Source organism: Canis lupus, chromosome 3 (assembly GCF_048164855.1).
Source record: "Canis lupus baileyi chromosome 3, mCanLup2.hap1, whole genome shotgun sequence".
Lineage (NCBI taxonomy): Eukaryota > Metazoa > Chordata > Mammalia > Carnivora > Canidae > Canis > Canis lupus.
In genome coordinates, this window is record NC_132840.1 from 59,926,385 (window position 1) to 59,939,895 (window position 13,511).

The window sequence follows — 13,511 nt, forward strand, 5'->3', positions numbered from 1 at the left end:
CCTACTTTCATGGTGTGTAATCATTTTACTATGCAGCTGAATGTGGTTTGCTAGTACTTTGTTAAGAATTTCTGTATCAATTTCATAAGGAGTGTTGGTCTGTGGTTTTCTTGTAGTGTCTTTGTCTAGCTTTGATATATAGGTTATGTTGGCCTTATAAAATGAATAAAGGAGTGTTACTTCCTGTTCAAATTTTTGGAAAAGTTTGGGAAGGATTGGTATCAATTTTCCTTTAAGTATTTGGTGGAATTCACTGGTGAAGCCTTCAGTCCTGGGCTTTCCTTGGTCAGGAGATTCTTGATTACTGGTTTAATCTCCTTACTAGTTATGAGTCTATTTAGATTTTCTATTTCTTCATGATTTAATATTGGCAGGTTTTGTGTTTCTAGGAACTTTTCCATTTAGTCTACGTTATCCAATTTGCTGGCATATAATTGTTTACAGGGCTCTTACTTTTAAAATTTATTTTTGTAGAGTCACTAGTAATGTTCCCACTTTCAGAGCTAAACTTTAAGTGATTTGAGCCCTCTCTCTTTTTTCCTTAGTGCGTCTAGGTAAAGGCTTGTCAATTTCGTTGATTTGAAAAATTCCAGATTGTAATTTAATGTTTAATCTATAAGGTTAAAGTTCACAGCAAAATCGAGTGGAAGGGATGATGTCTTCCACAGGCCTCCATTCCTTCTCAGGCATAGTCTCTCTCCTTATCAGCACTCCCCCTACGGTCTGCCTGATGGTGTCCCACAGGGGCATTAAGTTCTTTTTCTTTTTCTCCCTCAGTTTTGATAATTTCCAATGCTCTACTTTCAAGTTTGCTGATTCTTTCTTCCACAGAGAGTGCTTCTCCCACAGAAACACATCCTCTGTGCTGCAGGGAGAGCTGTGTGGACGTCAGGAAATGAGTTTCTGGGAGAAGTCAGAGGGATGGAGTGTAGACCCCGGGGGTAGGGGGCCAGAGCCTGGGGAGGTAGGCAGCTGCTGAGAAACCCCTGATGCTGGGGCAAGAGGAGGTTTTGAGGGATGGGGATACTGTCCAATTCCATCAACCTCGTACTACATGAAATCCCACTACGGAGGCACGTCTTCAGTGTGTCACCAAAGTCTTTCGGGGCTGGCCCCGGGCCCAGGAAAGGGAACACAGGTGCGACAGTGTCAGGGGAGATACAGTGAAGTCAGGTCAGGGGTAGGGACTCAACCAGAAGTGATGACAGGAATGTAAAACATTGGGAATTCACCTGTATTTGTGGGAAGAACTGGACTTCCAGAATACTCAGAGTGAAAGCCTGGGCCAGCAGAAGAAGGGGAACTAGGTGCCTCCACGGGCTTCATAAGGAACAAGGAAGAGCTGGGGTCTCCCTGCCCACACGGTGACAGGTAGGTCAGTGTGCCATGGAGGACCCGGGGTGAGGTGGGATTTTTGTTCGTTTGTTAGCTTTGGTCTTGATTTTGTTGCATAGCCTGTCTTTTCTGACCCAGAAACAATGCTTCCTGATAGAAATCCTTTTGCTATGGAATAAAAACTTTATTTATCTGTGCATTTGTTAAAATTCACCAAATGCAAAGTCATTGGCGAATGAGGCACTTGCACCATTGAAGAGCTTCTCTTTGGGACAGCAAGACATGTGATGACCACGGCATGGGGGAGAATGAACCAAGTACTCAGTGGAGCTCAGGGACCGTGTGCATTACCTCTGCTCGAGGACAATGACACCGAATCCAGTGAATGGAAGTGTGTTCTCCCTGCAGCTCCAGATTTCTCCTTAAATTCTGTTCCCTCCTGTTGAGAGAAAATGAGATCATTTGATATGGTATATATAACACATGAAAACCATTGAGAGATGCTAAAAGCAGAAGACGTGTCACAAGCTGTCCTGCCCCCAGCCCCCTTCTCGTGCCTGGAATGAAGGTTCTGAGGACCCTCCTCCAGAGGCGGAGAGGGAGGTGTTGGTGCACGTGGGCAGGGGGCCGGGTGGCTGTGCACCCCATGCCTGCCGTCCAGCAGCTGCACCGTCTCGGGTGAGGTACCACTCAGCCCCTCTTCAGGTGCGGTCTCCCATGTGCGAGATGAGGGTAAGGGCAACTCGCTGGATTGTCGTGTTCAATGAGCTAATGCACGTGGAACGCTGGGTGCACAACGCGCGGGGTGCATTATAGCTATTATTTTTATGATTCTGAAAAGAACATCCATGAGTTTAATGATATACTTCTGAACTTACATTCTCTGTTCATAGGGCTTCTTGGATTAATGAACTGGTTACATTTAAAACCTATTTCATTAAGTCTTGGTTTCATTTGTCCAGAAGCTACCTCTTTCCACCGTGGCCTAGGGCACCTCATTGTCTGATAGTTAATAATATAATGCCCTGGTCTGTCTGCTTCATGTGAAATCTGATCAAGCCCTTCCTAATTTTCTTGAGGTTCTAGGACAGTTACAGATGCCAGGAGTATTCGATGGGCCACAGATTTATGGCAGGGGAGGCACTGTTTCTACTCTGCTGGCGATCACTTTATTGACAAGTGTTGTGTCACGTGAACTTTTTGGCAATCGCAGCAATTTGAGTCACAACTTTCAGGCCCAGTTACATGGTATCTTCCAAAATATGCTCCCTGCAGGGCTGATCGGCAAGTGCTCAGTCGCTGTTTAGTATAGGAGATTGTAACCTGGGGGTGCTGAGTCAGCACGCGCAGCGGGGACCTCAAGATCATGTGCACCTGAAGTAGGGGAGCTCCTGCTTCTTGAACTTGTTCTTCTCTAGCTTCCTCTGTTGGGGATTGTCCTGTAGGACTACTTAGTGTTCAGGGAACACAGTTTAGGAAACGCCATTGATAGTAAATTCTAGGTTTGATCAATTGCTTAAATCCATTTTATTCTAGGAATGATTATCTCCTGAGGACATTGCCCGGTGATTTGGAAGCACTTCCACTGCCTTTTGGTCATTCTGACTGGCAGCTAGGGAGGAAGGTGGTAGTTTCTCAGTCCATCCCCTAGGGACAATCTCCTAAAGTATCTGAGCAGAGCAAGAAAAAACAGTGGGTGGCAGCCTGGGGAAAAACAAACAAACAACCTGCCTAGTGTCATTTTCCTGATTTCATGGAATGATACTATGCTACCGAAAACTTAAAATCAGTATCACAGGATAAAATAGCCTGGCAACATTTCAAGTATCTAAGGTCTCAAATTTCTCCCCTCAATGGGCCTTTAGATGTATATTCCAGTTTGTTTATCCAAGTGGATACCCATCTCCCAGCCTTTCCTGCAGGAGACCATGTGAAATCTTAAACATTACCGTATAATTTCTGGATTCCTTCTATATCATCCTGTGAAAGTTTGAAACTCTTAGAATCTCTAATGCTGTAGGTCGGATACATCACGGCATCGGGATCTGACGAATGACCCAGGCCCAGAGAATGGCCGAGCTCGTGGGTTGCAGCAATCAGGAAGTTAATTCCTACAACCCAAGAGTGACACACGGTGACTATAAGAGCAACACTGTAAATAACGTCACACATAACACGTAGTAAAAAAAATAGGAGAACTGTAAGAATGCACACATCTTCAGAGCCTTTGCAGCTCACTTCCTTGTTTCTAGGCCCTCCCAACTGGAGGGTTGACGAGAATCACAGAGCGCTTTAATCTCATCGCCCCTTCTGCTGTGTTTCTGCCTATGTGCTTCTAATGTAATCAAGTAGCAGGCTTCTGGAGGGGAACACGAAGGCTTCAGAGGCACGAGGATCCCGGCTTGACCTCCGGCTCTGCTACTACCAGTGCAGATTCTGGACACGTGAACTGACCGCCCCAAGTCTCAGTTCCTCATCTGATAACAGAGATAATCCTCCCACTGTGTAGGTTTGTCATTCTACTGGGAGTTTCCACTTTCTGGGAAATAATGGCTGTTTACTGATGGTGAGTTTGAGTACCAGGAGAGACAGTTTGAGGAAGCTGGGGTGAAATGTCCCCTGGTGCCACTGGGTTTGGTTTCTGATTTATTTGATAAGGCGGAAGGGGTGAGCCTGGGAGTTTGCCAAGTGGCCAGAGCGCGGATAGTGGGTGGCATGAAGATGGAGGGACACTCAGTGAGCTGACCCCGAGGGGGAAGAAAGGGGAATGAGCCAGACACGCAGGATGTGGAAGCCAGCCAGTGTCACGACCTCACAAAGGTTGGATGTTGACAGTCTGGCTTTGCTGTGGAGAAGAATTCCCATCACCAAACATAAGCACAGATCTCCTTCTCAGGGACAGTGAGCAGGCATGCTATTTTATTTAATTAATATCTTGTTAGAATCTTCTCCACTTAGTATGATTTATACCAGAGCTTTCCTGTTAGTTTCCTGGAGTGTCTGTAATCTCCTACTTTGTAAGGTGATGAATACAATGGACTGGCTGCCTTCTGAACAACAGGCTATAATCTCAGAATTGTACACAATTCTTAAATATCATGTCATAGCTCCTCCTTCTCCTTAAATAAAAAAACTTATTTTTGGGAAATAGAACTGTAATTTATCGAATACTAAGATATCCCAACACCGTGTAAAGCACTGTGTAAACATGATCTCATTTACTTCAAACCATAATCTTATGGGGTGGGAATTATTTATAGATGGAAACTGGCTCAGAGAAGTCAGATAACCAGACCAGAGACATGTGGTGAGTAGCTGGTAGAGCTATGGTGAATTGAGCCCAGTGTGCCTGGGCCCTCAGCCTCCTTCCATCCTGAAGTCATGCCTTTGAATCACGTAGTCTTTGGCAGTTAGCGACGGGTTGGTAATTAGCATGAACTAAAGCCATCATCAAACTCAAGCTAGCATAGGAAGTTCAGATTTTTAGGAACAACATGCAGCAGAAGAGCCCTAGTGTGTCGTACCTATCCTGCTACCATCTGTCCAGCGCTCGTCCTCATCAAAGTGAGCGTCTCCTCCTAGGTCTGGCCCAGGTGCAAAGGCGTGAGCCAGGATGTTTCCTGGTCCATCAAATGGATAGTAGTCCCCGTGAGCTGAAAGAAAATAGGGTGAGTGAAATGATCTCCAGCCATTTTACCTGGGAGTTTACGGAATTACAGAGACTGCAAAGATCAGCAGAGTGTGGCTGTGAGCGCTTGGTTACCAGCTGCGCCCCCAGGGGGTTGGGGTGTTTACTGGTCACGGGCACTAGTCCAGACTCAGTCCTGACAACCACCAGAGACTGAAGGCTTCCAGAATATGAGACTTTAAATACATCACAGTTAACTTCCAGGGTTAAATCCAATCACTGCACTTGGCCGAATGGTGGCAGGATGGAGGAGTGGTGCACGGCACTCATCACGTTACTTGTGCACCATTTAGTACAATCTTTCTTAAAAACCTAGCTTATTCTTTGTGCGTAGAACAGACAAAGTCTCGGAGAACCACACACAAAGTGTCAAAATGAATTTTGTTAGTGCTTGTATTTATGATGCTTGTTTTTGAATTGCTATCAGGCTGTAACCATGTGAATCCAATGGATTCAAGATCCTTGATTGGAAGACATAGTGGCCATGATCCATGCCTTCTGCGACATTTTCTTTGCTGTTGTCAGTATTGTGGCCAAAGCTCAAATTTCAGCTAAATTCACAGCACCCGAGCAGTTCAACATTAGAACAGACTGAGAAGAACGACATTTTTCTTTAAATTTGCACCATAAAATGCTAGCAATTAATAGCAGTTCGTGTGTATGGGTTCTATGTCCTTGAGTCCTGTAATCTGAGTTCTCTGAGTTTCTACTTTCTTATTCCGTTGAGGGTGTTGGCAACAGGCCCTTGGGGAGGCACTTAGGGCCTCTGGAGGTTGTCTCCCCGTGTCTTGGTTTAATGTTGATGTTAGTTAGCTATATTTTAACTTGTTCCATAACTACAGACATGTATGTACATCCATCAGGATTCACACTGCAAAAAAGGGCTGGCAAACTTTTTGTGTAAAGGACCAGATCATAAGTAATTTAAGATTTATGAGCTTCATGGTATCTGAGATGTCATGATCACTAAATTCTCCCATGGTCGCCCCAAAGCATCATTGATAGTAGGTAAGTGAAGGACCATCACTGTGTTCTGATAAAAATTTCTCCATAAAATGCTGAAACTGCCCTCACACACAAAAAAGACAGAAATTTATTTACAAAAATAGATGGTGGGCCACATTTGGCTCATGGGCTGTAATTTGGCATCTCCTGCTATAAAAAGTGGCTTTAAATTAAACTAGTAAAACTATAATGACAGAGATATGTCATTACATATTATACATGTCACATATATATCATATGTAAAGACTATTATAAAGATTTTAAGTCCTGAAAAGAGGAAGGCAGTGACCACACACAGGACCAGCCTACAGCAGCCTGCCTTACCTCCTCTTGCAAAGCCAATCATTATATCTGCAGTTCCCCTTGGAACTCTCCTGAAGGATAGTGGGATCTCTTTGCTCCACATTGCCAAAGCCTTTGCCACTAATTGATTCACTCTGAAGCGTGGTAAGTCTGGGGTGTACGATGCGATCCTGGAAGCCAAGAAGAACACAACATTTGAACTTAGGGCTTTGCTGCTTTCCCCAAAACGAGCCAAAGTAAAACTAACCTGTAAGTGATGACTTCGGAAGTCCACTTTGGCCTGTTTGGGAATAGTGAGAAATGGGCGACATCAGGCACACCACATCTGGGCTTCTGCATTATTTCTATCGTGCGGGAGTTCAGGATTCCTGTTACAGGCAGGCGAAAGAACTTTTGCATCTCCTTGAGTTTGGTTTTGAAGCTGTCAGCATCCCTTGTTTTTGAGTCAGATGGATAAAACCTCTTGAGATAGTCCTGTTGGAAAGAGTGATTGTTCTACCATCTTATTTATTGTCTCCTTTATAGGTCTCAGAGGGCTATGCATCTTTGCCTCGGATTTCTGTGGACTCAAGTAGTGGTTTGAAGGTAAAGTAGTTATGCAGGCACCAGGTAAAACAAGTGTGCATTAATGAGGAGAAAATCTAATATTGATAATGATACAGTGTCCTTCTATTTCAGGAGCCAAAGAGTCCCTCCATTTCCCTTTTATCCCATTACATTTTTTTTAAGAAGATGATTTTTTTTATTTTAAAGGTTTTATTTATTTATTTATTTATTTATTTATTTATTTATTTATGAGAGAGAGAGAGAGAATGAATAGGGGAGGGGGAAGGAACAGACGGAGGGGGAGAAGCAGACCGGAGCCTAACTTGGGACTATTCCTAGGACTCTGGGACGGCCTTAGCCGATGGCAGACACTTCACTGATGGAGCCACCCAGGCCCCCTATCCCATTAAATGTTTTGAGGAGAAACCCACCGTATGCTTTATAAAACACAGACTTGCTTGTAAGAGCAAATCAGGAAGAGCACGCAGCATGTCCTTGGGGGGTACAGCAGAGACCCTGTGGGAGGTCCCAGGTCCCCCAGCCATATCAGAGGTTCTCCAGAGGACTGGTCCTCTGAGGTTAAAAGGTCTTAAGATTTTAGTCTTAGGACAGGATATTATGAAATTATTTCATTTATTGTGCACACTCTCCTGGTGAAGACAGCAAAGCTCAGAGAGCTGAGTGATGTGCCCGGGCCACATGTTAATCTAGCAGCAGAGCTGGCCCTGAGTTCCTCACGGCCTGTCCTGTGGGCTACAGGACACAGCTGTTCTCTCAGGCGTCCTCCACATGCAGCTGGGGCCTCAGGACCTTCTTCAAAGACTCCAGTGTGTGGACATGAGGGTGGCAGCCCAGTGGCCTCAATAGGACACATTAAAAGTCAATGACAGAGGAGCAGCACCTTCACGAGAACTTGTATCAAGCACCTCTGAGTGACAGGACCAGGAGCTTTCTGTGCAAATCTCATCCAGACCTCAAGCCACCTGGGATGTAGGTGTTGCGTTGTCATTCCTACTTACACATGAAGACTAGTGACTCAAACAAGGAAATCACTTGCACGAGCTCACCCCATGAGGAGCTGCATTTGAACTCGTGTTCCATCTCCAAAGCCCATTTCATTAGAAAAATGCGGAGGGCTGTAGGATGCATGACGGTGTTGGAGTGATTCAAACACCGGCACGCACGTGTGGTCTGAGTCCCTCAGGGGCGTGCGTGTCAGGGAAGTAAACTTCATCATACTGAGCTCTCTTTTCAAGATTCCAGTGATTGTGTTTTACTTCACTCAACAAACATCCAGGACAATTAAGAATGAATCTGTTGTTTTAAAATAAGTAAGTAATTTTATCTCTTCTCGAGCCACAGGCTTCACAAACACACTCTTTTGGAAGAAATCTTTTTGCATTCTTGACAGAAATTTTCCTGCCTTCTGTTAAACCCAGCTAGTGTCTCTCTAGTTTATTGGCGACCTGTGCATGAAGTCAAGGGACTCAATGCTCCTGCAAAAGTATCCCTTATGGAGAACCCATTAGATCGAACTTTATGGAATTGTTGTTTTACAGGAAAAAAAAAAACAGTTAAATATCAGTAATTTAATACTGTTCAATCTGACATATTACTGGGACTTTTTCAAAGTCAAAGTTACTGTGAAATAAAAGTAGACTTTTCTTATGTTTAAAGCTTAAATTTTTGAATAGTAGTTAGGAGTAAACAACCCATTATTTTACCAAATATTATTATTTATACTTATCAATTTGCTTATTAACTAGTATATTGGAATGACCATGGGTTTTGAACCAGAAAAACTTGTCCTTGACTCCTATCACTCTCATTACCAAGTATGTGAATCAATATCACTTTGGCTCCTTCTTTTTCCGGAATTGGAGCTAAAGATTCAATGACACAAAGTATATGGAGCACTTTGTAATCTATGATTGTTGCACGCATAATTGTTGGCATTGTTGTCACTTCTTTGTTCATGAGAGGAATCCTGTGAGCACATAGTATGGCTGTCCCTACTGGGCAAAGTCAGGAGTTTGCACCTGCCCATCATCCTCCCTGCTGCTGAGCAGCCAGCTGTAACCTCTGTTTTTTGATTTCAAGCTTCTCCATGACCTGATTCCTCACCTTAAGAGGCAACACTCAGCTCTTTATGAAAAGAATCTCAAGTCACAATAAGTAAAACATTAACAACTTCAATTCATTGAGTAGACACAGTGTTCCAGGTTCTGGGTTAAGTGCCTCATGGCACCCCACCTGGTGATGCCACTATCATTGGCAATTTCCAAGTCAGAAAGAATGTCGAAGTGCAGAGAAGTGTAATAACATCCTCATGTCTGTTTACTTGGTGAGGGGAGCAGGAACTGCGGTGTGAACCCAGTTTGGGTAGCAATAAAGCCACTCTGGTTTTGTGTGTTGTTTTGAGAGAGACAGAGAGAGAAAGAGAGAGAGAGAGAGACTGAGAAAAAGATATTGAGAGAGAGTGCAGAGGGGAGGGCCGACAGAGAAAGAGAATCTCAAGCAGACCTTGCACCAAGCCTGGACCCTGACATGGGGCTTGATCTCATGACCCTGAGATCACAACCTGAGCCAAAATCGAGTTAGATGCTCAACTGACTGAGCCCCCCAGTCAGCCTGCTTTTAATAGCTACTTGATTAAAACATATATGTAATCAGAAAAACAACCCAAATCAAAAACCACACCTCATCATGCTGATGGTGAGATGGGGAGCTCCCGGGGAGTGGACCTGTGACCTACCTGAGCCTGTTTCCACTGTGGCTCACTCATGCCACCTGCCTCCCGGGGAAGCGGCAAGGCCAGGCAGCTGGGCAGCAGGCACAGGGCACATAGCACAGCCGGCCGCATCGCTGCTGCCCCGGACGGTTCTTGGACCGAGGCTCAGTCTGCTCGGTTCTGCCAGAGGCTGCAGACATTTATATAGCTTCTCAGCCCTGATGTGGAAATAGGTGACTCATTCGGCTGTTTTCTTTCTTGTAGGTGTCTACAGAACTTTGGAAGTGTGTGTTATTTTTCATTAATGCCAACAAGGAAGTTTTATGTCCTTATTGTCAGGAAGCACACAATGTATTTGCCTTTCAAAGGATTTTTTTTTTCCTGTCTGCTGTATGAATTTAACTCATGTTATTTGCCAGAATCAAATTTCTACTCAGATAAAACTTTGCAGTTGAAAGTTTGGGGGAGCATCATTCAGGACATATTGTACATGTATCTTTTTTTTTTTAAGATTTTATTTATTTATTTGAGAGAGTGGAAGAGCAGGGAGAAGGTAGAGGGGGAGAGAAGCAGACACTGCTGAGCAGGGAGCCCGAAACAGGGCTCCAACCCAGGACCCTGAGATCATGACCTGAGCTGAAGGCAGATGCTTCACTGACTGAACCACCCTTGTACATGCATCTTAAAAATATCTTTTTAAGATTTGAAATGCATGAAAAAGTGCATAAAACATAAAAATAATCAAACAATTACCAAGCAAACATTCTGTAACAATCTCCAAAGTCAAGATTTGAGTCCAACTTATTTATTTTTATTTTATTTTAAAAATATTTTATTTATTTGTTCATGAGAGACACACAGAGAGAGAGAGGCAGAGGCACAGGCAGAGGGAGAAGTAGGCTCCATGCAGGGAGCCCGACGCAGGACTCGATCCTGGGACCCCAAGATCACGCCCTGGGGCCAAAGGCAGGGGCTAAACCACTGAGCCACCCAGGGATCCCCTAATTTCTTTATTTTTATCAAAGTTGAAATTGAAGCCCAAATGACAGATTAACGTATTTCCCCAGTCTTGCAGCTAGTTGATAGTAGGCCTGACTCCCAGTCCAGAGTTGCCTCTTCATTTTGTTGTTGTATTTATTATACATTTCTTGGGAGAGTCCCATGGCTTTGGACTGTAATACATCATGGGAAACATTCCAGATATGCTGGAGCTGAAAATTTTACTTATTCAAATAACTCCTAAATCATCTGGAGATTGAGTGCTGTGACTTAGCAAATTTTCCAGATCAATAACTTGAATTTACTCACTTTACATAAATGCATTAATTCTGTATCATCACAGTTCAACTGTACTTGAGAACCTGTATGTTTAGTCAGCATGTGGCATGTAACAGGTCAGCGCATGTTTATAGGGTAAATTAACACTTCTAGATTTGGATCAGCTCATATGGGGTATATGAGCTTTTCCATCATCTTTGCTTTGAATTAAGATTCAAAGACATTCTCCAGATATTATCTTTTCTATTTTTGTTACTTTTAGTAATTCAAAAAGCATTAGGTATTACAAATACTTTATTTATTATTATTATTTTTTAGATTTATTTATTTATTTATTTATTTATTTATTTATTTATTTATTCAGAGAGAGTGAAAGAGAGGCAGAGACACAGGCAGTGGGAGAACCAGGCTCCATGCAGGGAGCCCGACGCGGGACTCGCCTGGGGTCTCCAGGATCACACCCAGGGCTGCAGGCGGCGCTAAGCCGCTGTGCCACCGGGGCTGCCCAGGTATTACAAATACTTTAAATAAATTTTAATGACCCCTCGAGTAGTCATTTCTGGAGAGCAAGAAAGAAATTTTTGTCTTGTTCCTTTGAATTGTAATTAGAGAAAAATGAACGAGATCAAGTGATCAAGTACCAGTTCCTGCCTGCAGAAGCTGATGCTCTGGGGTGGGGGTACAGGGAGGGAAATACTCTTAAAAGAATGGGACAATTGCTTATAGTATGTGATGTGATCCAGGAGGGGGTACAGCTAGTCCTTCTTATGGGAATGGAAGAATGATCCCTGTGGGAAGTGGCCTTATAGCTGGATTTGGGAGGGTAGTTCACGGTTGCCCTGGGTAGGCCTCAGAGAAGGAGTACAGGGGAAGGAAAGACACATGATGAAGGGCAAACTGTTGGCGTTGCTGGCAAATGAGTGGCTGGGAAAGGAGTTTGGGTCAAGTTGTGAAGAGCCAGTCGTGTCTGCTACCGGCTTCTGACTTTATCCTCAACGGTGTCAGGGATGTTTCAAAGGAAGAAAGTAGCATTATTAGATCTGTAAGGTTGTCAGCAAATGTTGGTGGTTGTCCTGAAGATGGAGCGTGGAGGGATGGTATTTGAAGAGCAGACAGATAAAAAAAAAAAGTCATTGAATAATCCAGGCGAGAGAGGAAACGTGAGGCCCTGATCTGGACCCACCCAGGAATGGGAAAGAGGAAGGCCGTTCATGATCTGCTGGAAGGTAAGACTGAAGCCAAAACCAAGCTTAAGCACTGATGGGCTTGGGAGCGAGGAAGACAGAATTATGGATTAATGGACTTTGTGGACAGTAGTGCTGCTATTACAGAGATGAGGCTTTGGAGAAAGGGAAAGAGGTAAATTTTTCTTTTTCTTTAAAAAAAAATTATTTGAGAGGGAGAGGGAGAGCAAGGGGGGGGGAGGGGCAGAGGAGAGAATACTCAAGCGGACTTTTTGCTGAGCTCAGATCCCGACCCAAGGCTCGATCCCATGACCCAGAGATCACACCCTGAGCTGAAACCAAGAGTTGGACACTCAACCAACTGTACCATCCAGGTGCCCCAAGAAGTAAATTTTTCAAGGGAAACAGGGTTGATTGTGACATCAATTCTGGGTATTGAGTTTGGGTATTTTCAGCTGGAAAATCAGATCTAGAGTTCATGGGGGTGATCTGGTCTGCAGAGAGAGATCACAAGTGACTTACTTCAAAAGAAGGAGAATCATGCTTTTTTATTGCAATAAAATATGCATAACATAACATTGACCATTTTCACCATTTTAATTGTGCAGTTTGGTTGCATTAAGTACATTCATTGTATTGGGCAACCATCACCAACACCTATGTCCAGAACTTTTTTGTCATCCCAAACAGAGGTTCTATATCCATTATATGTTAATACTTTTCCTCCCTGTCTTCCTAGTCCCTGGTAATCTCAATTCTACATCTTGTCTCTATGAATATGATTATTCTAGGCAACTTATACGATTGTATACATATCAGAGTGGTCCTTTAGTGTATGGATTATTTCATTTAGCAAAATGTCCTCAAGGTTCATCCATGTTGTAGCAGATGTCAGAACTTCCTTCCTTTTTATGGCTGAATAATATTCCATCATATGAATGTATCACATATTATTTATCCATTTATCTGTCAACATTTTGGGTTGCTTCCACTGCTTGTCTATGGTGAATGATTGTACAATGTCAGCAGTGTACAAATATCTGTTTGAGTCCCTGTTTTCAATCAGTTTAGTCAGATACCTATGAGTGGGATTGCTTGGCCATATAATAATTCTAGGTTTAAGTTCTTGAGGAACCACCAAATGTTTTTCTACAGAGATGGCATCATTTTACATTCTTCCCAGCAACGTAGGAGGATTTCAATTTCTCCATATCCTCACGAACATTTACTATTTCCCCTGTTTAAAAATTTTTCTTTATTATAATCACAAAGTGGTATCTCATTATAGTTTTGATTTGTGTTTCTAATGATCAGTGAATGATGCTGACCATCTTTTTTATGTGCTGTTGTCCATGGTAAATCTTCTTTAGAGGAATATCTATTTAAGCTTTCTGACTGTAGTTTTAATTGAGTTGCCTTTTTGTTGTTGAATTTAGGAGTT

General features: G+C 43.3%; 1 protein-coding gene across 1 annotated transcript; it reads right to left on the bottom strand.

The window, feature by feature from the left end:
- Nucleotides 1-1,513: 1,513 nt before the first annotated feature.
- MMP7 (matrix metallopeptidase 7) lies at nucleotides 1,514-9,770 on the bottom strand. Its single transcript, XM_072812242.1, has 6 exons — nucleotides 9,633-9,770; nucleotides 6,579-6,805; nucleotides 6,353-6,501; nucleotides 4,860-4,988; nucleotides 3,285-3,446; nucleotides 1,514-1,774 (listed from the first exon to the last, which is right to left on the bottom strand). Exons 1-6 carry the CDS (start codon nucleotides 9,738-9,740, stop codon nucleotides 1,758-1,760), a joined length of 792 nt encoding a protein of 263 aa, XP_072668343.1. The 5' UTR covers nucleotides 9,741-9,770; the 3' UTR covers nucleotides 1,514-1,757.
- Nucleotides 9,771-13,511: the final 3,741 nt, after the last annotated feature.

Bases quoted from the DNA above. Each gene is read 5' to 3' on its own strand.
- MMP7 (XM_072812242.1), bottom strand. From the start codon at position 9,740: ATGCGGCCGGCTGTGCTATGTGCCCTGTGCCTGCTGCCCAGCTGCCTG. The intron at 6,502-6,578 runs GTTAGTTTTACT...CTTGGCTTCCAG, and splicing joins TCCGAAGTCATCACTTACAG to GATCGCATCGTACACCCCAG. The intron at 4,989-6,352 runs GTAAGGCAGGCT...ATTTTCTTTCAG, and splicing joins GATTGGCTTTGCAAGAGGAG to CTCACGGGGACTACTATCCA.